This window comes from Stomoxys calcitrans, chromosome 2, assembly GCF_963082655.1.
Source record: "Stomoxys calcitrans chromosome 2, idStoCalc2.1, whole genome shotgun sequence".
NCBI lineage: Eukaryota > Metazoa > Arthropoda > Insecta > Diptera > Muscidae > Stomoxys > Stomoxys calcitrans.
In genome coordinates, this window is record NC_081553.1 from 97,755,283 (window position 1) to 97,782,159 (window position 26,877).

General features: G+C 39.4%; 2 protein-coding genes across 6 annotated transcripts in view; one reads left to right on the forward strand and one right to left on the reverse strand.

The window, feature by feature from the left end:
* LOC106084993 (putative uncharacterized protein DDB_G0288537) overlaps positions 1-26,877 on the forward strand; it is a 298,030-nt gene that overhangs the window by 49,385 nt on the left and 221,768 nt on the right. The gene's annotated exons all lie outside the window — the stretch shown is intronic.
* The window catches only part of LOC106084998 (uncharacterized), a 221,585-nt gene that overhangs the window by 7,232 nt on the left and 187,476 nt on the right, over positions 1-26,877 (reverse strand). For 4 of the 5 annotated variants that reach the window (XM_059362134.1, XM_059362131.1, XM_059362133.1 and 1 more), the window contains 2 exons: positions 3,274-3,763; positions 3,023-3,110 (listed from right to left, as the gene is read on the reverse strand). In XM_059362134.1, coding sequence (XP_059218117.1) covers positions 3,023-3,110; positions 3,274-3,489 — 304 coding nt within the window. In that variant the 5' untranslated portion in view covers positions 3,490-3,763. Of the gene's footprint in view, positions 1-3,022; positions 3,111-3,273; positions 3,764-18,421; positions 18,444-26,877 lie in introns of those variants that run through there. The other variant, XM_059362135.1, reaches the window with a different exon arrangement.

Below are 26,877 nucleotides of genomic sequence, written 5' to 3' on the forward strand. Positions count from 1 at the left end.
AGGAGCTATATCAGGTTATGGACCGATATTGAATTTTCTTACAACGCATGTTTGGGAGTCATAACAGAAAACTGCTGGCAAAATTTCAGCCAATTCTGACACCAATTGCGGTTTTCAGGGGTTACAGAAGCTAAATCGGCAGATGGGTGTATATGGGTGATGGGTGTATATTCCACAGATGTTGGAAAGTTCGGTCGGGCCTATTCTTATATACCCTCCACCATGGATCGCATTTGTCGAGTTTTTTTTCCCGGCATCTCTTCTTAGGCAAAAAAGGATATAAGAAAAGATTTGCTCTGCTATTAGAGCGATATCAAGACATGGCCCGGTTTGGACCACAATTAAATTATATATTCGAATAAGAATTGCGCCCTTTGGGGGGTCAAGAAGTAAAATAGAGAGATCGGTTATAGCTGTTGTACATGTATATCACCCGATTTCGCCTCTAAGAGCCACTGCATGCGCATTTTTTGACCTATCTTGCCAATATCTGAGCAGTTTGCTCGAACTCGGTTCAGATTTAGCTATAGCTCCCATATATATGTTCGTCAGATTTTGGATAATTCGCAATAATGTTGTCATTTGTCAACAGTAGTTATTACAAATTGAACATAATTGCTGCAAATTCGATGCGGATTGTTTAAAAACCCATCTGAAAATATCCGCCAATGTCCATTAAAATTGGTTCAGAATTGGATATAGCTCCTACATTATACTTATAGGATAGGTATAGGGTATTCTAAAGTCGGCAACGGTCCGACTTTTGCCTTTCCTTCCCTTCCTGTTTTTATCTGTATGAGTTAAATGCCGGATATGTATCTGTAATTGTTTGCAGTGGCGAAGAAGTGGGGTTTTTATCACCCCACCAATGCCAAGGCAACATGATCTCTGAAATTGTTGAAATGTCCTTACGTTACATCCCTTCTCCCTCGTCGCTGACGTTACACCTTTTCTCCTCAAGACATCCGTTACTATAAAGTCTGTGAAAATTAGCCCACGATCAACTGCATTGCTCCAAAATTCTGGTGACTCTTTGTGTCCTGTCGCACAGTGGGATAAATTCTAAACCAAACTAGAAACATGTAAAAGCATGCTAAGTTTGGCCGTGCCGAATCTTGGGAACCCACCACACTGGGAACCCACCACCATGGGAACCCACCACCATGGGAACCCACCACCATGGGAACCCACCACCATGAGAAACCACTACCATGAGAAACCACCACCATGGGAACCCACCACTATGGGAACCCACCACCATGGGAACCCACAACCGTGGGAACCCACCATCATGGGAACCCACCACCATGGTAACCCACCACCATGGGAACCCACCACCATGGGAACCCACCACCATGGGAACTCACCACCATGGGAACCCACCACCATGAGAACCCACTACCATGGGAACCCAACACCATGGGAACCCACCACCATGGGAACCCACCATCATGGGAACCCACCACCATGGGAACCCACCACCATGGGAACCCACCACCATGGGAACCCACCACCATGGGAATCCACCACCATGGGAACGAATTCAAATCGGGAGTTCGCTTTATATGGGAGCTATATCAGGTTATAGGCCCATTAGAATCGTACAAGGCACAGTTGTTGGAAGTCATAGCAGTACACTACATGCAACATTTCCGCCAAATCAGGCAAAAATTGCGGCTTAAGTTAAAGTTAAAACGGGAGATCGGTTTATATGGGAGCTATATCAGGTTATAGACAGAAATCGCGGCTTGCAAGGACTCAAGAAGTCAAATCGGGAGATTGGTTTATATGGAGCTATATCAGGTTATAGGCCGATTTACACCGTACTAGGCACAGTTCTTTGAAGTCATAGCTGAACACTACATGAAAAGTTTCCGCCAAATCAGACAAAAATTGGGGCTTGCAAGGACTCAAGAAGTCAAATCGGGAAATCGGTTTATATGGGAGCTATATCAGGTTATACACCGATTTGGACCGTACTTGGCACAGTTGTTCAAAGTCATAACAAAACAGTAAATGCAAAATTTCAGCCAAATCGGATGAAAATTGAGGATTCCAGGGGCTCATGAATTCAAATCGGGAGAATGGTTTATATGGGAGCTATATCAGGTTTTACACCGATTTGGACCGTATTTGGTACAGTTGTTGGAAGTTATAATAAAACACTACATGCAAAATTTTAGTTAAATCTGACAAAAATTGCGGCTTCCAGGGTCTCAAATAGCCAAATCGGGAGATGGGTTTATATAGGAGCTATAGCAGGTTATAAACCGATTTGGACCGTATTTGGCACATTTGTTGGAATTCATAACAAAACACTATGTGCAAAATTTCAGCCAAATCGGACAAAAATTAAGGCTTAGAAAGTCAAATCGGGAGATCGGTTTATATAGGAGTTATATCTAAGTCTGAACCGATATGGCCCATTTGCAATCTCCAACGACCTACATCAATATAGCCGAGTCCGAACGGCTTGCCGCTGTGAGACACCTCTTTGGAGAGAAGTTTTAAATGTCATAGTACCTCACAAATGTTGCCAGCACTAGGAGGGGAAAACCACCGCTGAAATTTTTTTCCAATGCTCTTGCCAGGTTTCAAACCCTGGCGTTCAGCGTCATTCGCGGACATGCTAACCTCTGTGCTACGGTGGCCTTCAATTTGTAGCCTCCGCAATCAATTAACTACAAAATGGCGATTTGGAAACCATCTTTGCCCAAAATGGGTATTTTGGGTATTTTTGTGAAAATTTTCGGGCAGTACTTATGATTCGTTTTAAAAACACACTTTTCTCCACGAAACTCAAAAAATGTTATTAGAATATCTCTAGCCATTATTTTCTTAAAAATTTTTCAATTTGAATTTTCGTTTTCAGAAAATTTCCATTTGGCTTTTTTTGCAGTTTTCTAGGGTCGCCAATCATATCGAAAGACGAAATGCCAAAAGCACCCTCCCCCTATCTTTCTTAAATGGTGGGTTATCAAACTGAAGTATTTAAGGAATTTGTTGGCCAAGAATTTCTTACCATAATCTTCATCGACAAAATCCTCTTTGTACATAATAATGGGATGGTCCTCTTCCATGATGCCATCAACCAACTTCACATGATGTATCTGCAATTTTGTTAAGAAAACACGAGGGAGAGAGAGAGAAAGATAGAGGAAGAGAGAGAGGAAAGAAGAAAAAATTATTGTAGTTTTAATTTGTCCTCTTGGACTCAAAAGAAAATTGGTGAATTAGTGGGGAGAGGGCTGGTAGTGGGGTTCACCGGCTTACCTCCAAATTATCGGCATCTCCATATTCCTCATCGACATTAAAGTGGGCCGGCAGCAATTCATCCTCATGACTGGGTCGGCATACCGCCTGTCGGGTGCTGATGGCTAAAAGCACCAGGAGGCCCAAGAAAATTTGGTACAAGGAAAAACATTTCCTGTTTGGCCGGATATGGCTTACAGCTACATTTGCAGTTTGCCTATTTCGAGGGATATACATTGTTGTTGTTGTCGCTGTTTCTCTTCTATCTTTCAATCTAGTCTAAGTTTCCCACTATGCAGTTTGGTATTTATCTTACTAGCGCAATTTTCTTTGGTATGAACGTTTAAAATCTAAAAGTTTTAGTTTTTCTCTCTCTCTCCAAGGAATGCCAAATAAAGAATGTAGCGATCCCTTTTTAACAATGTCTGCTGTGTTGGATTCAACGATGAACGTATTCACTTCCGGCAAATGGTGGCTTAAGTTTTTTCCTTTTATGCTGTATTTAGTAGTTCTGTAAAGAAAAGTTATTTTCCAAAGTTATTTTTGTGTAACTACTAAAGAAGAAGAAAATGATAGCAAGGGGGTGGGATGGAGTAAGGAATGGAAGAAACTTTAAAATAAACAATGCCGCAACACGTACATCAGAAAACAAAACGAGAACAAAAAAAATTCTTTTTTTTTCACTTCACATTCCATTTTAAGTTTGAAAATTTTAGTACATAGTTAAAATTTCTTTATATCTAAGAAAATTTACTTAGGAATTTCGAGATGAACTGCAATAGATGAACTTGGGAACCATACTAGCGAAAGCCACTACATTTTATATTGGTTGTGGCTAAGCCCTAACTAAAATGGGCTACCGAGGAGGAGAAGTAAGCATTTTTATAACCTCCACCATAGGATGGGGGAATACTAATTTGTCATTCTGTTTGTAACACCTTGAAATATGCTTCTCAGACTCCATAAAAAGACACTGATACTTGCCGTGGTTTTGTTTGGTTCCAAGGCGCGTGTACTTGTGAAAGCAGACAAGTCAGGGTTTGAAGTGATTGAGGAAAAGAGTCTTGGTAAAATGTATGGACCAGCTTGCATTGAAGAAGAGTATTGGCGTCATATGAACCACGAGCTATATACAGCTCAAACAGACGACGTTAGTTAAAAGTTTTGAAATACACCGGTTGCGTTGGCTAGGTCTTACTGTCAGAATGAGTGAAGAATCTAAAACGAAGAAGTTTTTTGAAGGCGATCACTGTGGTACAGGCAAACCGGAACGGCCAAAAGCTCGATAAAGACTAAGTGGTGAAAGACATCTTGAAACTTGGTGTCACAGATTTCAAAAGAAGTGCAGAAGATCGAAACGCTCGGAACGTTCGGTTAATAGAACAAATTTTCTATCACATCCAATTAAAGTGCCATTTCTAGTTTGACAAATATTGCAAATTGCAAATTTTCCCCTGAACATTCCACTAAGGAACAGGGACAAACTTCTCACATATCAATGAGTGATAATGAGATAGCGGACCTCCTTTTTATAGCCGAGTCCGAACGGAGTGCCGCAGTGCGACACCTCTTTGGAGAGAAGTTTAACATGGCATAGTACCTCACAAATGTTGCCAGCATTAGGAGGGGAAAACTACCGCTGACTTTTTTTTCTTATGGTCTCGCCAGGATTCGAACCCAGGCTTTCAGGGTCATAGGCGGACATGCTGACCTCTGCGCTACGGTTTGGCAGATAGACCACAGTGAAATAGGTAACATTTCGTGTCAAATACCTTCCCTCACGCGCCTCACGGAGACCATTAGATGAAAATCTCTTACCACGATCTGACACGGTGGATTGAACGACTGGGTTCGAATCCTGGCGAGACCCACAGAAAAAATTGTCAGCGTTGGTTTTTCCCTCCTAATCCTGCCAATAGTTGTGAGCTGCTATGCCATGTAAAACTTCTCTCCAAAGAGGTGTCGCACTGCGGTACGCCTTTCGGACTCCGCTATAAAGAGAAGGCCCCTTATCTTATCACTCATTGATATGTGAGAATTTTGCCCCTGTTTCTTAGTGGAAAGTTCAAGGGCAAAATTTCCATTTGTTTTTGGCGGATTTATATTCGGAGTAGAATTGTAGAGAGGCGGTTGGATGGTTAGATGGTGATGAACGGTTGAAGCGATGGGACGAAGCATGGATGAGTGGTTAGAAGACTGCATCGAAAAGGTCGTTGAGTTGAAGGCTGCTGTATCATTGAAGTCTTAGTAGTTGTTCGTGTGGGTGTAGAAGTTCTGATGGTTTGATAACTTTCCCCATGGTGACGCTGCTATCCTTGCGAATAGCTGAATGTATGCCGGTGGCATTCCTGATTTGCTGAGTTATCTTGGGTTATGTCAACTAATTTCTGATGGTTTTGGAATGACGAGTTGCTACGGAATGGTGCTTGCATCATCCCACAAGGTGTCCAGCCTGGAACTGTTTTAAGTTCAACGGGGAGTAGTTGGACTACGTGGTAGGACCAGAGTCCTTAATCTGGTACCACGGGAGTCAGTAGCCCCTGAAATTTCGCTTTTAGTCTGACTATGGGGAGGCCCAAGTTGAGAGCAACTTGGTGGCTGTAGCCGAGCATTTCGATGCTCGGTTTGGTGTTGCAGGTAACCGGGTGCCGTAACCCATAGATCGGAAGGAGTTTTAGATGGTACCAGATTCCTTAATCTGTTACCACGGGAGTCAGGAGCCCCTGAAATTTCGGTTCCAGCCTGACTATGGGGAGGCCCAAGTTGAGAGCAACTTGGTGGCTGTTGCCGAGCATTTCGATGCTCGGTTTGGTGTTGCAGGTAACCGGGTGCCGTAACCCATAGATCGGAAGGAGTTTTAGATGGTACCAGAGTTCTTAATCTGGTACCATGGGAGTTAGGAGCCCCTGGAATTTCGCTTCCAGCCTGACTATGGGGAGGTCCAAGTTGAGAGCAACTTGGTGGCTGTGGCCGAGCATTTCGATGCTCGGTTTGGTGTTGCAGGTAACCGGGTGCCGTAACCCATAGATCGGAAGGAGTTTTAGATGGTACCAGAGTCCTTAATCTGGTACCACGGGAGTTAGGAGCCCCTGGAATTTCCCTTCCAGCCTGACTATTGGGAGGCCCAAGTTGAAAGCAACTTGGTGGCTGTGGCCGAGCATATCGATGCTCGGTTTGGTGTTGCAGGTAACCGGGTGCCGTAACCCATAGATCGGTAGGAGTTTTAGATGGTACCAGAGTCCTTAATCTGGTACCACGGGAGTTAGGAGCCCCTGGAATTTCGCTTCCAGCCTGACTATGGGGAGGTCCAAGTTGAGAGCAACTTGGTAGCTGTGGCCGAGCATTTCGATGCTCGGTTTGGTGTTGCAGGTAACCGTGTGCCGTAACCCATAGATCGGAAGGAGTTTTAGATGGTACCAGAGTCCTTAATCTGGTACCACGGGAGTTAGGAGCCCCTGGAACCGATGCTCGGTTTGGTGCTGCAGGTAACCGGGTGCCGTAACCCATAGATCGGTAGGAGTTTTAGATGATGCTTCGCTCCTAACCAAGGGGGAGATAACGTGCAAACAACGTGGCATCGAATTGGTACTCATGCTGGCTTCGGTCATGCATGAGGGTAGTTGGTAGACGCATTATATTCACCCAGGGTTAAGAGCCCTGCGGGATAAGGCCAACACAGCAGGTGCCTGCACAAAACACCGCTAGGACTTGCCAAATACCCTGTACGATACGATGTAAATATCTCTAAGCCAGGCAGCCTGTGTAACGTATATAGCTTTAGTCCGATCGCTGATATATTGGGTTGCCCAAAAACTAATTGCGGATTTTTCATATAGTCGGCGTTGACAAATTTTTTCACAGCTTGTGACTCTGTAATTGCATTCTTTCTTCTGTCAGTTATCAGCTGTTACTTTTAGCTTGCTTTAGAGAAAAAGTGTAAAAAAAAGTATATATGATTAAAGTTCATTCTAAATTTTATTAAAAATGCATTTACTTTCTTTTAAAAAATCCGCAATTACTTTTTGGGCAAACCAATATATTACCAAGGCCTAGCCCTTAAAAGGAGTCGACATTTTTTGAATTCTTGGTTCAAACACAATTTCCTCAACACTCACATACGTAGGCATACCATTGAAAACCTCTTTCGGCGCCATCTTGTTATTTGGAGTTTCCCGAGAAATGTGTATCCACGAGAGCAGTTCTAGTGTTTCTACACTAGACATTGTCTCTAACTTCTCTCACTTCTAAATGAACCCTACCGTAATAGGTGTGGAAGCTGGAATCTTTTGAGGCTTTGCAGAACCCCATTCGTTATTTGTTTTAATTCCCTAGTCCTGTTGTGTCCTCATGGCTTTGGGCCTATAGAAGAGTCTCCTGAGACCATTCCTTATACCAAATAGTTTTGTGGACCATTATGGCGGTAATTTTTGCCAGCATATGCAGACTTTAACGAGTTTTTACCTTCTTCTCAGGCCTACGAAGGACAGTCCTATAGAATATGCACCTGAATATTGTCTCCATTCGCCAAACTTCCATTTAGCAGAAGGATCACTTCTCTAGGATTTTCACCTAGGCACAAGAGAAAGGCTTCAAAGCCATTTATTCGTCTTCTTATGTTCTCCGACACAAAGGTAACATCCAGTATTTCCTATGCGATTCAGTAATAAAGGTCGGCCGATTTCCTGTTTAAAAATTCGTAAATATCTGAACTGAAGGTTCTGCATCCCTATAGAATTGGTTTCACCAGCAGTTTTATGTTTCAAGGCGGCATCTCTGAATCGTGTACCATATAAAGGAAAGACAGAAAATACTATGACTTACCAATCTCAAGTCTGATATCCATAACTTCCTCAGTGGTTAGTGAAGGGAGAAGATAAACATTTAGACTACTCCTATAGACTTTATGTCTCTCATTCCCTACACTATAAGGAAAGTAAAAATGTATTGGGTTGCCCAAAAAGTAATTGCGGATTTTTTAAAAGAAAGTAAATGCATTTTTAATAAAACTTAGAATGAACTTTAATCAAATATACTTTTTTTACACTTTTTTTCTAAACCAAGCTAAAAGTAACAGTTGATAACTGACAGAAGAAAGAATGCAATTACAGAGTCACAAGCTGTGAAAAAATTTGTCAACGCCGACTATATGAAAAATCCGCAATTACCTTTTGGGCAACCCAATAGAAATTCTATGTCCACGAACTGTTCGTTCACTAATCCATTCATCTATGGTCTCCGCATAATAGCAATGTCAAATCTTCTAGCCATCAGGAGGATCTTTCTTACACATCCTGGTGTCGTTGAGAAAGCAGTGGCATCATTCTTGCTCTGTGCTGTGAGTTCCCTTCTTTACCGCTAGAGAATAGCTCCAACCTCACCTATTGGCAATTTTCTCTGAGTGTATCTTAGACAGTTCTGTTATCCCCTCCTATAACCTACTTGCCTAGCTTTTAGCCCCTATAGCGAAACAAAGAAAATGCCCCCTTCTCCCACTACCAAATGGCAAGAAAGAAAATAATTAAGGAAAACCACCATATATAGAATGCAGCAATAACAAATTAAAGCTACACATTTTAAATTGTTTGCCAATTTTTCAATATCAATTTCAAATAACCGAGGGCTACATGCTATTTTGTTTTGCTTTTTCCTCTTTGTATTAATGAACAATGTAAGGAAAACCACTCCCATTCTGTTTATTTTTTTCTTCTTTTTTTATGTTTTTTTATTTTCCCAAGAATCGTAGGTATTGCATCTTCAGTGTTTTCTCAATGGGCACATTGATTGGTAACTTTGAGTTTTTATACCCTCCACCATAGGTTGGGGGTACACTAATTTCGTCATTCTGTTTGTAACTACTCGAGATATTCGTCTGAGACCCCATAAAGAACATATATTCTTGATCGTCGTGACTTTTGATGTCGATCTAGCCATGTCCGTCCGTCCGTCCGTCTGTCCGTCTGTCTGTCCTTCCTTCCGTCCGTCTGTTAACACGTTAACTTTTGAAGGAGTTACGTTGGCCGCTTGAATTTTTGCACAAATACTTCTTATCAGTGTAGGTCGGTTGGAATTGTAAATGCGCCATATCGGTCCATGTTTTGATATAGTTGCCATATAAACCGATCTTGGGTCTTAACTTCTTTAGCCTCTAGAGGGCGCAATTCTTATCCAATTGGAATGAAATTTTGCACGACGTGTCCTGTTATGATATCCAACAACTCTTCCAAGTATGGTTCAAATCGCTCCATAGCCTGATATAGCTGTCATATGAACCAATCTTGGGTCTTGACTTCTTGAGCCTCTAGAGGGCGCATTTCTTATTCGAAAGCACGCTAACTTTCGAAAGAGTAAAGCTGGCCGCTTGAATTTTTGCACAAATACTTCTTATCAGTGTAGATCGGTTGGGATTGTAAATGCGCCATATCGGTCCATGTTTTGATATAGCTGCCATATAAGCCGATCTTGGGTCTTGACTTCTTTAGCCTCTAGCGGGCGTAATTCTTATCCAATTGGAATGAAATTTTGCACAACGTGTTCTGTTATGATATCCAACAACTGTGCCAAGTATGGTTTAAATCGGTATATAACCTAATATAGCTGCCATATAAGCGGATCTTGGGTCTTGACTTCTTTAGCCTCTAGCGGGCGCAATTCTTATCCAATTGAAATGAAATTTTGCACGTCGTGTTTCGATATGACTTCCAACAACTTTTCTAAGTTAAGTTCAAATCGCTCCATAACCTAATATAGCTGCCATATAAACCAATCTTGGGTCTTGACTTCTTGAGCCTTTAGAGGGCGCAAGTCTTATCCAATTGGAATGAAATTTGCACATCGTGTTTCGATATGATATCCAACAACTGTGCCAAGTATGGTTCAAGTCGGTGCATAACCTCATGTAGCTGCCATATAAACCGAACTTGGGTCTTGACTGCTTTACCCTCTAGAGGGCGCAATTCTAATCCGATTGAAATGAAATTTTGCACAACGTGTTCTGTAATGATATCCAATAACTGTGCCAAGTATGGTTCAAATCGGTTCATAAACTGGTATAGCTGTCATATAAACCGATCTTGAGTCTTGACTTCTTGAGCCTCTAGAAGGCGCAATTACTATCCGATTTGAATGAAATTTTGCATGACGTATTTTATTCTTTCTTTCAACAACTGTGTCAAATAAGGTTCAAATCGGTTCATAACCTGATATAGCTGCCATATAAACCGATCTGGGGTCTTGACTTCTTGAGCCTCTAGAGTGCGTACTTCTTATCCGATTGGAATGAAATTATGCACAACGTGTTCTGTTATGATATCCAATAACTGTGCCAAGTATGGTTCAAATCGGTTCATAACCTGATATAGCTGCCATATAAACTTGCCATATACTCTGGGATCTTGACTTCTTGAGGCTCTGGAGGTCGCAATTATTATCCGATTTGCCTGAAATTTTGTACGGTGGATCCTCGCATGACCATTAAAATACGTGTTTGTTATGGTCTGAATCGGTCTATAGCCTGATGCAGCTCCCATATAAATCGATCTCTCTATTTTATTTATTGAGCCCCCAAAGGGCGCAGTTCTTATTCGAATTGGCTGACATTTTACAGGTCCGAACCGGACCATATCTTGATATCGCTCTAATAGCAGAGCAAATCGTTTCTTTTATCCTGTTTTGCCTAAGAAGAGATGTTGTGAGAAGAACTCGACAAATGCGATCCATGGTGGAGGGCATATAAGATTCGACCCGGCAGAACTTAGCACGCTTTTACTTGTTTTTTTTTTTTTTTTTTTTTGGTTGCCATAGATGCCAACATGTAGAGAATCACAGGGAAGAGGGAAGTAGGACGAGGCATTTCAAGCACAATATTTTTTCCTTTATTTCTCCCATCTGCCATTTCCACTTGTGTTTGGTAAACATCAGAAAGTTACTTTGCCAACTTCATTAGTATTGGCATATTTATTTAGTTTTAATTAAAAATCAAAGATTTTCTTGTTTTCAGTTTGCTATGTTTGTTGCTACCGTTGTTGTTGTTGTTGTTGTTGGTGATGGTGGTTTTGTTTAAATTAGCTTATTTCCTTGCTTTGTTATCTCTTAGACAAACTTGTAAATTACATGACAAGGCTTGGGTCAAAAAATTTGAGAAATTTGTTGTTTGGTAGTCTAAAAATTGCAATTAAACAACTTTAGGAAGAAACTTAAAAGCTTAGTCTATAAGGAGTTGGTTGCTTAGGAAATGCAAAAAAGCCTTGCTTAAGATAGAAGTATAGAAAATGATCCCTAATAAAATGCCGAGACAACGAATTTCATTGTGGGACATCACCAAATATGGTGAAGTTTGGATATCAACGAAAGGGGATGAGTCATTTGTCTAATCTTTTATTTAAGAAGTAAGAGCGTGCTAAGTTCGGCCGGGCCGAATCTTATATACCCTCCACCATCGAGTTCTATGCGCGGTATCTCTTTTTAGGCAAACAAAGAATATTGAATAAGAACTGTTATGATATTGGAGCTATATCAAGTTGTAGTCCGATTTGGACCATAAATGAATGCTGAACATTGTAGAAGCCATTGTGTAATATTTCAGTTCATTCTGATAAGAATAGCGCCTTTTATAGGGGCTCAAGGAGCAAAATCGAGAGATAAGTTTATATGGGAGCTGTATTAAGCTATTGATCGATTCTGACCATATTAGACACGTATGTTGAAAGTCATGAGAGAAGCCGTTGTACAAAATTTCTGCCAAATCGGATTACAGTTGCGCCCACTAGAGGCTTAGGAATTCGAGATCCCAGATCGATTTATATGACAGGTATATCAGGTTATGAACCGATTTGAACCATACTTAGTACAGTTGTGGGATATCATAGCAGAATACTTCGTGCAAAATATCATTCCAATCGGGTCAGAATTGCGCCCTCTAGAGGCTCAAGAAGTCCAGACCCAAGATCGGTTTATATCGCAGCTATATCAGGTTATTGACCGATTTGAAGAATACTTAGCACAGTTATTGGATATCATAGCAGAACATTTCGTGCAAAATTTCATTCAAATCGGATAAGAATTGTGCCCTCTAGAGGCTCAAGAAGTCAAGACCCAAGATCGGTTTATATGGCAGCAATATCACGTTATTGACCGATTTGAACCATACTCAGCACAGTAGTTGGATGACATACCAGAATACGTTGTGCAAAATTTCAGTCAAATCGGATGAGAATTGCGCCCTCTAGAGGCTCAAGAAATCAAGACCCAAGATCGGTTTATATGGCAGCTATATCAAAACATGGACAGATATGGCCCATTTACAATACCAACCGACCTACACTAATAAGAAGTATTTGTGCAAAATTTCAAGCGGCTAGCTTTACTCGTATCAGGTTATTGACCGATTTGAGTCGACACCCTAGATCGGTTTATATGGCAGCTATATCAGGTTATTGACCGATTTGAACCATACCTGGTACAGTTGTTGGATGTGGACAGATGGACAGACGGACAGAGACAGGGACATGGCTAGATCGACATAAAATGTCACGACGATCAAGAATATATATACTTTATGGGGTCTCAGACGAATATTTCGAGTAGTTACAAACAGAATGACGAAATTAGTGTACCCCCATCCTATGGTGGAGGGTAATATAAAAAGTATTTCTTATATGCCAATTTTTCAGCAAACATTGCCTTATATAAATTTTATCCCAAAACATTACATTATGGTGTAAACACCTTACTGGTATGACTGTTTTCTAACTCGAGTTGGCGTTTTTCTATCACAGCTCAATTTTTTATTCGCCATTAGTGGGTTAAATGGTATATCAATGAAAACCCCCTTTAGATTCACGAAAACATTTTTCTTTTTTGTTCAAAATAAGAAGAAAAATCTTTCCACCTATCTCTACGGATTGATTGTTTCAGAATTCTTGTTGTCCTTTTTCCCAGGGTATTTGCCAAATAAAATCCATTGATTAATTCAATTGTCCCTTTCAAAAGAAAAGAGCAAAAACAAAACAAAAGGTTGTTTTAATTGGGCTCTAACCTTTTTTTGAAATTACGGATGCTGGGCATTTCAACATTAGAATTCACTATGGGGGACCCCATAGTAAATATCCCCAGAATTATGCAAATAAATGCGGGATGCCCTTTTCCGTTTCGCCTCGAACTATTCGAGAGTCGCATTCAAAAGCAAATAATGCAAAGTTTAAAATAAATGCTGCTAAATGTTGATCTAAAAATGAAAATTCCTTTATTTTTTTGGTTCTCTTCCCTTCGAAACTCCTACACTTTCTCTTCATATAATTGGCAACATTTTGTTAGCAATTAATCGCTTGATTAACTTTCAATAAAGGTTTTATGCTCACTCTCTTCCTTCTTTTCTCTCTCATTGTTTGGATATGCCATCCTTACCGACTAATTTTGCGATAAACGTTTCCCATGACAGAGGGCAATCAAAAGGTCACCATTTTGTCTAACTTTTAATCTTTGGCAATTTTACAAATTTCAATTCACTCTTTGCGTTTCGCCATTAGCGGTGGCCCAAACAAAAAGCACTCAGCAAACCATTTAATTGAATTGTAATTCGACACACAAAAAAATGTTCGAATTTATTTTCATTTTCAATTACATTCACCAGAAAATGGCAGATCTCAATATTTGTGTGCAGATAGGGGCAGGGTCATCAGTTTTGGAAAGACAAAATTTCAGTAAAATTTCCTCTAAAGACAAAATTTCAGTGAAATTTCATCTAAAGACAAAATTTCAGTGAAATTTCATCTAAAGACAAAATTTCAGTGAAATTTTCTCTAAAGACAAAATTTCAATGAAATTTTCTCCAAAGACAAAATTTCATTGAAAATTTTCAAAGACAAAATTTCAGTGAAATTTTCTCTAAAGACGTGAAATTTCAAAGAAATTTTCTCCAAAGACAAAATTTCAGTAAAATTTTTCAAAGACAAAATTTCAGTAAAATTTTTCAAAGACAAAATTTCAGTGAAATTTTCTCTAAAGACGTGAAATTTTAGTGAAATTTTCTCCAAAGATACAATTTCAGTGAAATTTTGTCTAAACACAAAATTTCGGAGAAATTTCCTCTAAAGACAAAATTTCGGAGAAATTTCCTCTAAAGACAAAATTTCGGAGAAATTTCCTCTAAAGACAAAATTTCGGAGAAATTTCCTCTAAAGACAAAATTTCGGAGAAATTTCCTCTAAAGACAAAATTTCGGAGAAATTTCCTCTAAAGACAAAATTTCAGTGAAATTTTCTCTAAAGACAAAATTTCAGTGAAATTTTCTCTAAAGACAAAATTTCAGTGAAATTTTCTCTAAAGACAAAGTTTCAGTGAAATTTTCTCTAAAGACAAAATTTCAGTGAAATTTTCTCTAACGACAAAATTTCAGTGAAATTTTCTATAAAGACGTGAAATTTCAGTGAAATTTTCTCTAAAGACAAAATTTCTGGGAAATTTACTCTAAAAATGTGAAATTTCAATGAAATTTTCTCTAAAGACGTGAAATTTTAGTGAAATTTTCTCCAAAGACAAAATTTCAGTGAAATTTTCTCTATAGACAAAGTTTCAGTGAAATTTTCTCTAAAGACAAAATTTCAGCGAATTTTTCTCTAACGACAAAATTTCAGTGAAATTTTCTCCAAAGACAAAATTTCAGTGAAATTTTCTCTAAAGACAAAAATTCAGTGAAATTTTCTCTAAAGACAAAATTTCAGTGAAATTTTCTCTAAAGACAAAATTTCAGTGAAATTTTCTCTAAAGACAAAATTTCAGTGAAATTTTCTCTAAAGACAAAATTTCAGTGAAATTTTCTCCAAAGACAAAATTTCAGTGAAATTTTCTCTTAAGACAAAATTTCAGAGAAATTTTCTCTAAAGACAAAATTTCAGTAAAATTTTCTCTAAAGTCAAAATTTCAGTGAAATTATTTCTAAAGGCAAAATATTAGTGAAATTTTCTATAAAAACAAAATTACAGTGCAATTTTTTCTAAAGACAAAATTTCAATGAAATTGTCTCTAAAGACAAAATTTCAGTGAAATTTTCTCTAGAGACAAAATTTCAGTAAAATTTTCTCTAAAGACAAAATTTCAGTGAGATTTTCGCTAAAGACAAAATTTCAGTGAAATTTTCTCTAAAGAAAAAATTGCAGTGAAATTTTCTCTAAAGACAAAATTTCTGTGAAATTTTCTCCAAAGACAAAATTTCAGTGAAATTTTTTCTAAACACAAAATTTCAGTGAAATTTTCTCTAAAAACAAAATTTCAGTGAAATTTTCTCTAAAGACGTGAAATTTCAGTAAAATTTTCTCTAAAGACAAAATTTCTGTGAAATTTTCTCCAAAAACAAAATTTCAGTGAAATTTTCTCTAAAGACAAAATTTCAGTGAAGTTTTCTCAAAAGACAAAATTTCAGTGAAATTTTCTCTAAAGGCAAAATTTCAGTGAAATTTTCTCTAAAGACAAAATTTCAGTGAAATTTTATCCAAAGACAAAATTTTAGTGAAATTTTCTCTAAAGACAAAGTTTCATAAAAAGTCAGTAAATTACTGTCACTCTAAAGTTTTTGCCCTTTTTATAGATATTCGTATTTGTTTAAAAATGGCCATTGACGCTTATATCCATGCCATCTGTAAAATCGAAATCAATTAAAAATGTTACAATTGCTTTCAACACTATTGCTTTTTATTTTCCCAACGACTCAATGTTAAGCAAAATTTGTATAATAAAATAAATTTAATAGATTTTTGGCACACCTTTCTATTTTGGGAAGAAAAATGCAGTAAATGACGCCATTAGCAAAAATAATTGATTGGTGTAAAGTACAATGAATGTTGGTCATTATTTGTGAGGAAATGCCCCCATCAGGGTTAACTCAATACGCCTTTAAACTAATGAGTCATTAAGTTAGGTTAGGTTAAAAGAGGGGGAATACTAACTTCGCTATTCCGTGAGGTATTATGCCGTGTAAAACTTCTCCCCAAAGAGGTGTAGCACTGCGGATACGGACCATAAAAAGGAAGCCCCTTATCATTGAGTTTTAACTTGAATCGGACTGCCCTCATTGATATGTGAGAAGATTGGCCCTGTTTCTTAGTGGAATGTTCATGGGCAAAATTTGCAATATTTTTTACTTCCCATTGGGGAGTTCATTTGGGATTGTTAATGGGCCATATCGCTTCATTTTTAGATATAGCTCCCATATAAACCGATCCGCGGATGCTTCTTCTTCAGCCTCTAGAGGGCGCAATTCTTATCCGAATTCTGCTGAATTTTTGCACAACGACTTCCGCGATAACCTCAAACTTACGTGGCAAGTATGGTTATAGTAGGCCCAAACCTGGTACAGCTTTCATATAAACCGACCCCTCCCGGTTTGACTTCATGTGCCTCTAGATGGCGCAGTCCTAGATGGTCTAGATCTAAGACGATCTAGACATGTGCGTCCGTCTGTCCGTATGTCTGTTGAGATCACGCTACAGTCTTCAAAAATAGAGATATGGAGCTGAAACTTTGCACAGATTCTTTTTTTGACCATTAGCACGTTAAGTTCGGAGATGGGCTATATCGAACTATATCTTGATATAGCCCCCATATAGACCGATCGGCCGATTTAGGGTCTTAGGCCAATAAAAGCCACATTTTTTTTATCAGATTTTGCTGAAATTTGGGACAGTGAGTTGTGTTGGGCCCTTTGATATCCTTCTTCAATTTGGCCCGGATAGGTCCAGATTTGGTTATAGCTGCCATATAGACCGATCCTCCGATTTAGGGTCTTAGGCCCATAAAAACCACATTTATTATCCGATTTTGCTGAAATCTGGGACAGTGAGTTGCGTTTGGCCCTTTGATATCCTTCGTCAATTTGGCCCTGATCGGTCCAGATTTGGATATAGCTGCCATATAGACCGATCCTCCGATTTAGGGTCCTAAGCCCATAAAAGCCACATTTATTATCCGATTTTACTGAAATTTGAAACAGTGAGTTGTGTTAGCCCTTCGACATCCTTCGTCAATTTGGTCCAGATCGGTCCAGATTTGGATATAGCAGCCATAAATTTATATTTTGGATATATCTGTCATATTTAGGGTCTTAGGCCAATAAAAGCCACATTTATTATCCGATTTTGCTGACGTTTGGGGCAGTAGGTTGTGTTAGGCCCTTCGACATCCTTCATTAATTTGGCTCAGATCGGTCCAGATTTGAATACAGCTGCCATATAGACCGATCCTTCGGTTTAGGGTCTAAGGCCAATAAAAACCACATTTATTATCCGATTTTGCTGAAATTCGGGCCAGTAAGGTGTGTTAGGCTTCTCGACATCCTTCGTCAATTTGGCGCAGACCGGTTGTGATTTGGATATAGCTGCCATATAGACCGATCCTCCGATTTAGGGTCCTAAGCCCATAAAAGCCACATTTATTATCCGATTTTACTGAAATTTGAAACAGTGAGTAGTCTTAGGCCCTTCGACATCTTCCTTCAACTTGGCTCCGATCGGATCAGATTTGGACATAGCTGCCATATAGACCGATCCCTCGATTTAAGGTTTTGGGCCCATAAAAGACGCATTTATTGTCCGATGTCGCCGAAATTTGGGGGAGTGAGTTAAGTTATGCCCTTTGACATATTTCTGCATTATGGCACAGATCGGTCCAGATTTGGATATAGCTGCCATATAGACCGATCTCACAATTTAATGTTTTGGACCCATAAAAGGCGCATTTATTGTCCAATGTTGCCGAAATTTGGGACAGAGAGTTAACTTAAGCCCCTTCACATATTTCTGCAATTTGGTCTAGATCGGTCCGATATCTCGACTTAAAGTCATGGCCTTAAAAAAAGTGGCATTTATAATCCGAATTAACTGAAATTTGACACATTGACTAATGTTAGGCTTGTCGACATCCATGTTGTATATGGTTCAGATCGGTTTATTTTCAGATATAGCTACTAAATAGACCAATATTTTGTTATACACAATTGAACAATGACTTTTGCTTATTAGTGCTTGGTTCAAATCGGATCATATTTCGACATAACTGCTATGGGACATAAGGTATGCAATTTTCATCGGATTTTGATGAAAGGTGGTTTACATATATACCCGAGGTGGTGGGTATCCAAAGTTCGGCCCGGCCGAACTTAACGCCTTTTTACTTGTTTTACCTGTTTTCGATTCGTATATGCTATTTGAAACACTTTGTACTTTTATATATATTAAACATTTGCTTTTTCTTTTGGTAAGAAGAATTAAATACTAAAATAGCCACTTTCCACTTTAACTTTCAACAGAGAATTAATGACTTTTCTACTCATGCATTTGCTTTTTAAGGCAAATTTATTATCGCTTTTCAATAGAACTCTTGAATATTTTGTTCAAAACGTCTGCCATGCCATAGACACCAATACAAATAAACCAAACATTTCTTGGAGGAACACCTCTTACTCATGTTCAACAACATAAACAATAGCAACTTATCTACCACCTCCCCACCACACACACACACATATACAGCCTAGAATATCTAAAATGTTGATTACATTCTTAAGAATTGAAGCTTATTGATATTAAACGTCAGACAGATGTTTTCTCATAAAAAAAACGTAGACTTTGAAAAACAAAGTGTTTTTGGCAAGAGCTATGATTTTCTCATTATTTTTTTTTTACTGCACAAAATTACCATTTTCCTAAGAAATTCCACCAATAATATATAGAATCAAGAAGGATTTAAAGCAAAAAAGTACCATTGCATTAGCATTAAAAAGTCATTATTTTTCATTTGGCAGTGAGTGGCAGGATTTCTTTTTAGCAAAAAAGTAAAATTTTCTTGGGAAATTTTAAAGAAAAAAAAAACAGAATTAACTAAAATCGCATTAAATTCAGACGGGCTAAACTTTGGAAATCTTCGACATCGAATGAATAAATTCACCCTTTGTGAACCCAATGTTATTTTATTGAAATAAGGATCTGTGCAAATTTTTTGGCTTTGTCGATTTGATTTGTATATATTGGTAAATATTAAGTTGGTCGCTTCGACAGCTGAGGTGACAGCGTGCTTAGATTACTCATGGATTTGATTGTCACCTGAGGCCTGGTCCTTCTCTATTGTGGTATTACAATTGTCTAAGTGCGTCTGGTACTACCCAGTGAACCAAACGATCAGAATTCTGTCTGGAGTCTGTATGAATTCGTAACTAAAAATATTTGGAGTTTCTGACACGAGTCTGCCAAAGATAATATAAGAAAAAAAGACGAGTAAAGCGTGCTAAGTTCGGCTGGGCCGAATTTTATATACCCTTCACCATGGGCTGCATTTGTCGAGTTCTTTTCCCGGCATCTCTTTTTAGGCAAAAAAAAAGGATAAAAAAAAGATTTGCTCTGCTATTAGAGCTATATCAAGGTATGGTCCGGTTCGCACCACAATTAAATTATATGTTGGAGACCTGTGTAAAATGTTTGCGCCCTTTGGGGGCTCAAGAAGTAAAATAGAGAGATCGATTTATATGGGAGCTGTATGGGGCTATAGACCGACTCAGACCATAATAAACACGTATGTTGATGGTCATGATCCGAAATGGCCTTTTAAGGCAGTAGAAGCCACAATTTTGGTCCGATCTCAACAAAATTAGCTTTAGGTGTTTTATATCACGTCTTAATACGGTTCGGTATCCGAACTATGCAGCTATGCAGAAGGGCAGAAAGGCTCTTGCAAATGGCACACGACTGGGCTAGAGCTTGACCCATCTGAAATCTGCCTGTTCATGAGGAAGACGATGGTGACCCAAATTAGACGCAATTCCAGCATAGAACACTTTCGATATCAGACAAGGTCAAATACTTAGGTGTGATCCTGAAGAGGTTTCTGATCGGATACCTGAGACGACACCTGTCATCAAGTGCGAGGCACTGCTGCCAGTGACACAGTCTTGGATTGATGAAAATCTAGTATTGCCATCTGGTAGATCATATTATACAGATGGATAAAGCTAGAGGACAAAGTAGGCCTGGGGGTCTACATTGCGAACCCAGGGGCTAAACTGCCTGACCATAATACGGTCCAGCAGGCGGAGAGCCGGGCAATCACAGAATGCGTGAGTTGGTGTGGTCTTAACGCAAGGACGTCGCGCATGAACATCTATATGGACAGTTAACAGCCCATAAGGACAATAACAATCAGGATAGTAAGATCACGAACAGTCTTGGAATGTAGAAAGGAGATTAGCGCCTTTTCTGAGGATGGCGCGATCCGCTTTGTTTGGGTGCCGGGCCATAACGCAGTAACTGGCAGTGAGAAGGCAGACGACTTGGCAGTGAAGGCCAGAGAACTGTCGTCAATAGACTTGGTTAGCCCGAAGCCTTTCGGGTCGACACAGTCCGAATTTAGGACGTGATTGCGCATGTAATCATGTGGAACAGCGAAACGATCGGTAGGACGGCGAAAATCCTATGGGGAGGTCCAGATCGTAAGAAGACGAAACTATTACTGAAAGGAAGTAAGAAGAAGGTTAGTATAGCTCTCGGTATCATTACGAGACACATAGGGCTACGAGCTCACTTATGTAAAATCGGTGCGGGAAAGTGATAGCATGTGTAGGGCATGTGGGGAAGATGATGAGACGTTAGGGCATTTCCTATGTCATTGCTCGGCTTTGCGCGGCCAACAGATACCGCCACTTAGGTGGTGAAACAATACCAGACATGAACCAACTTTGGGACGTGGCATGGAAAACAAGGATTTTGTATTGGGTACTTTGACCCAAATTTTAATACCATATTCGTTTTCTGGTCTCCAATACCTTTCATTTGATACCCTTACTGTGCCCATCGGACCACTTTCGGATATGGGTGGCGTTTTTGGGATAAACCCTATATCAAAAAATTATACAGCCTTTGTTTCCTTCCAGGCAAACATACACAATCTATGGAAATTTTAAGAAAATCGTTTAAGCCAAGTATCATATAGTCATAATGGGTCTAATGTCGTTTTTGAGGGATGGCGTGAGCCCCTATACTTCGGTCTGGTTTTGTATGCCAGATTCGAAATCTACTCCTGAATAACTCTCATTTGAGCCACATCTTGAAATGAACGTCCAATATGTCTGTTTGGGGTTGGGGCGGCCCGATGGGTACTAAGACCCAAATTTTAATACCATATTCGCATCCACTCTCCAATACCATTCATTAGATACCTGTATTGTCCCGATCGATCCACTTCGGATTTTGGGTAGTATTTGTGGCATAAGGGGGAGGGTCCGTCCCCCTTCCGATACCGAAAAATTATATAGGCTATGTTCCTTTCCAAACCAACATACACAATATGCGAAAATTTCGAGAAAATCGGTTCTGCTGTTTTCCAGTCTATACGGAAAAAACAAACCGAGTCCCATATATCCGTTATTGACTAATATGCCCATTTTGGGCATTTTTTGTGGGGGTGGGGTGACCCCCTTTACTTCGACAGGAATTTGTATGCCAGATTCGTTATCTACTACCGCATACTTTTCATTTGATACCCATATTGTCCTTATCGGTCCACTTTTGATTTTGGGTAGTGTTTTTTGGGTAACGGTGGAGGGTCCGCCCCTTTCGTTATCAATAAATTATAAGGCCTATTCCTACTTCCCGACCATATTCGTAATATACTCCCGAATACCTTTCGTTTGAGTCCCATATTGTCATGATCGTCAAATAAACCTATTTTCAAGGGGTTTTGGGGCTGGGGCGGCCCCCCCAGTTACTTGGACCCAACTTTTATTATAAAATTCGTACTCTACTCTTGAATACCTTTCATTTGAATCCCATATTGTCCCGAGCGGTCCACTTTTAGTTTTGGGTAATACTTTTGGGTAAGGGGGAGAGTCCGCCCCCCTCCCTATATCAATTATATAGCCTATGTTTCCTTTTAGACCAACCTACACAATCTTTGACAATTTCAAAGTAATCGGTTCAGCCGTTTTTGAGTCTATACGGAACAAACAAACAAACACAAATTGAATTTTATGTATAAGATTAGATATCCTCCACCATAGGATGTGGGTGCACTTAGTTCATCATTCCGTTTGGCCCCATAAAGTGTGTATATTCTTAATCGTCTGACAAAAAGACGATAACTTTCAAAGAAGTAAACCTAGCCACTTGAAATAAGGCACGAGTACTTCTTATTGGTTTAGGTCGGTTGGGATTGTAAATGGGCCGAATCGGTTAATGTTTAGACGCTGTTCCCATATAAACCGATCTGCCGATTATACTTTCTGAGCATCTGGAGATCGCAATGCTCATTCGCTTTGGTTGAAATGGTGCACAGTGACTTTTTCTATGATCTCCCATATGAGTGCCAAGTATGGCCTGAATCGGTTTATAATTTGATATCGCTCCCATATAAACTAAATAACCCGATTTGATTGGGTCCGTGGCCCTTCAAATACTTGTCCTCGAATTTAGTTGGCATTTTCTTATTCTGCTCTCAAATATCTTTGATTTAAGCTCCATGTTGTCTTGGTCAGTCAACATTTTCCGCTTGTTAAGGGCATTGAGTGAAAAAAGCTTTAGCTATTCTCTCAATGAATTGTAATTTTTTCATGTATTTCCTCTGCGCCATGGTAAACGTCCAACACTACGACGTTTTCTTCCCAGAAATATGGGTATGAGCTTTCGGGTACAAAAGTCATGCTGTCTGTGACAACGATTCGTTTTATGTGAATCAATAAATTTCCTATTCCCTGGTGTTTACTTTGGCAAAAACGAAACGTCATTCACACTACGAAAGAAAAAAGTATGACGTTCGATTGTTGACATGTTATCAATCAATTGAATGCGAGGCGGGAAGAAGATTACACTGTGGCGATAAGAAGCATTTGCCGGGCTTGACAGAACAATTGCCGGCTGTTAGTCTTTTGCTGAAGTAGCAGAACCGAAAGAGATGATGATTCATTATCGTTATCGATAGCATTGTCATTTAGTTGCCTTTGTTTTTGTCTTGGGAATTCCACGTTTGGTTGCTCTTTGATGATGTTTTATCAATGAAAGCATGAATGAATAAGGCAAGCCACGTGTGAAATATTCAAATGGGTAAGGAGAACTGTATTGAAAACTCAAATTTTTTTAAATTTTTTGAATTAACTAATAGGTGATCATACCCGCCAAACGGAAAAATAGCACGATCGCAATAATATTTTTCGCAATTGAAAGGCGTTTCAGGAGTATAGAACAGATTTACCTTTGGGGTTTAGCTTCCAGTGTAACCATCCAACAAAACTAAACTCCTTAGGCAAACTTGCCAACCAATATATTTTGGAAATCAAAATAAGAACCTTTAGGGGTAGGCTGGCCCACCAGACGCTTGGTCCCCCAATTTGATATCAGAATCGTATGGTACTCCCAAGGCATTTTCACTTGTGTCCCATACTGTTCCGATCGATCCACATGCCATATTTGGGGTTGAGGAGATCCCCAGACATTTGGTGCCAAATTTGGATACTATATTCATTTTCTACTCCCAAAGACTCGAAATATGAGGATAATTTTATCATATTATCGTTTGTTGGGACTTTGAGGAACTTTCATTTGAATCTCATACCGTTTGGGGGTGCAGCAGCTCCATAGATATTTGCCGCTAAATTTGGATATCAGATTCCTACTCCTCAGAAAATTGAACCCATAATTGATTGATTGAACCCATAATTGATTCCAAAGACCTTTCGTTTCACATCCATATTGTTATGATCATATCAGATGCCAATTTGAGAGGATTTGTTTAACCTCAAACTTTAACACCTAGTTCGGGTTCTTGGGTTTCTATAAGAGTGCAAAAACAAAAATTTGCTTTATTCATCTCACGCATGCGGGAGATCTGGCTTTTTTTTAGAGTTGTAATAAGTGAAGGGTCCGCCCCCTTTAGATATCAAAAGAGTTCAATAGTCCGAACTCTATATTTACTAAAAATTTCATCCAAATTGTTTGAGCAGTTTTAGAAATAGGAAAAAACAAATAAAAACAACTAAAAAGACCTTAAGTTCGGCCGGGCCGAACTTTGGATACCCACCTCCTCGGGTATATATGTAAACCACCTTTCGTCATAATCCGGTGAAAAATGCATTATTTATGCACCCATAGTGGCTATATCGAAATAGGGTCCGATTTGGACCAAATTCGGCAAGGAAATTGAGTGGTTGCCCAAAAAGTAATTGCGGATTTTTTAAAAGAAAGTAAATGCATTATTAATAAAACTTAGAATGAACTTTAATCAAATATACTTTTTTTACACTTTTTTCTAAAGTAAGCTAAAAGTAACAGCTGATAACTGACAGAAGAAAGAATGCAATTACAGAGTCACAAGCCGTTGAAAAAATTTGTCAACGCCGACTATATGACAAATCCGCAATTACTTTTGGGCAACCCAATACAAATCACTGTTCAAATGTGTCGAACAAAATATTACACTTTTTGGCAGCTCTATCCTAATATAGACCGATCTGAACCATAAAGGACACGGATGTCGAAAAGCTTTACATAAGTCACTGAGCCATATTTCAGCGAAATCGGACAATGCGCAATGCGCATTTTATGGGGCCAAGGCTTTAAATCGAGAGATGGATCTATATGGCAGCTTTATCTAAATCTGAACCGATCTGGACCAAATTAGAAAAAGGAAGTCGAATGGCTTAACAAAACCCACTGACCCAAATTTCAGCAAAATCGGACAGTAAATGCGCCATTTATGGGCGCAAAACCTTAAATCGGCAGATCGGTGTATATAGCAGCTATATTCATATATGCACCAATTTGATCCAGATTGAAAAGAAATGCCCAAGGGTATAACACTACTCACTGTCCCAGATTTCGGCGGAATCATACAACTAAGTCACCTTTAACGGGCCCAAGACCTTAAATCGAGAGATCGTATATGGCAGCTATATCAAAATCTGGACCAATCTGGGACAAATTGAAAAAGGATATCGAAGGGCCTAACACAACTCACTATCCCATATTTCGGCGAAATCGTACAACTTATGCTTCTCTTAAGGCTCCAAGACCTTAAATAGTGAGGTCGGTCTATATGGCATCTAGGGATCGATAGCTGCCATATAGGGATCGATCTGAACCAAATTGAAAAGAGATGTCGAAGGGCTTAACACAACTCACTGTCCTAGATTTCGGCGACATCTGACAATTAATGCGGTCTATATGGCAGCTATATCCGAATTTGGATCGATTTTGGCCTACTTGAAGAAGGATGTCGATGGGTCTAACACAAATCACTGTCCCAGATTTCGGCGAAATCGTATAACTAATGCACCTTTTATGGGTCCAAGACCTTCAACCGGCAGATCGGTCTATATGGCAGCTATATCCGAATTTGGACCTATCTGGGCCAAATTGAAGAAGGATGTCGAAGGGTCTAACAAAACACACTGTCCCAGATTTCGGCGAAATCGTATAACTAATGCTCCTTTTATGGGTCCAAGACCTTCAACCGGCAGATCGGTCTATATGTCAGCTATATCTCAATATGGACCGATCTAGCCCAAATGGAAGAAGGATGTCGAAGAGTCCAGATTTCTGCGAAATCATACAACTAATGCGTCTTTTATGGGCCCAAACCCTTTAAATCAAGAGATCGGTCTATATGGCAGGTATATCCAAATCTGGACCGATCTGGGTCAAATTAAAGTAGGATATCGAAGGGTCTAACACAACTCACTGTCCCAAATTTCGGCGTAATCGAACAATAAATGCGTCATTTATTGGCCCAAGACCTTTAACAGGCAGATCAGTCTGTATGGCAGCTATACCTAAATCTGGACCGATCTGAACCAAATTGAAAAAAGATGTCGAAGCGCTTAACACAACTCACTGTCCCAGATTTCGGCGACATTTGACAATTAATGCGGTCTATATGGCAGCTATATCCGAATTTGGACCGATCTGGGCCAAATTGAAGAAGGATGTCGAAGGGCCTAACACAACTCACTGTCCCAGATTTCGGCGAAATCGTATAACTAATGCATCTTTTATGGGCCCAAGACCTTCAACCGGCAGATCGGTCTATATGTCAGCTATATCATAATTTGGACCGATCTGGGCCAAATTGAAGAAGGGTGTCGAAGAGCCCAGATTTCTACGAAATCGTACAACTAATGCGTCTTTTATGGGCCCAAACCCTTAAATCAAGAGATCGGTCTATATGGCAGCTCTATCCAAATCTAGACCGATCTGGACTTAATTGAAGAGGGCTGTCGAATGGCCTAACACATTCCACTGTACCAAATTTAAGCAAAATCGGATTTAGGTGTGGCTTTTATGGGCCTTATATCTTAAATCGGCGGATTGGTCTATATGGGGGCTATATCAAGATATGGTCCGATATAGCCCATCTTCGAACTTAATCTTCCTGTAGACAATAAAAGAAGCTGTGCAAAGTTTCAGCTCAATATCTTTAGTTTAGAAGACTATAGTGTGTTTTCAACAGATAGACGGACATTATCATTATCCGATTTGGCTGAAATTTTGCATGGTGGAGGTGTTTTGTTATGACTTCCAATAACTGTATGTATGGTTCAAATCGATCCATAACCTGCCATATGAACCGATCTAAAGTCTTGACTTCGTGAGCCTCCAGCGG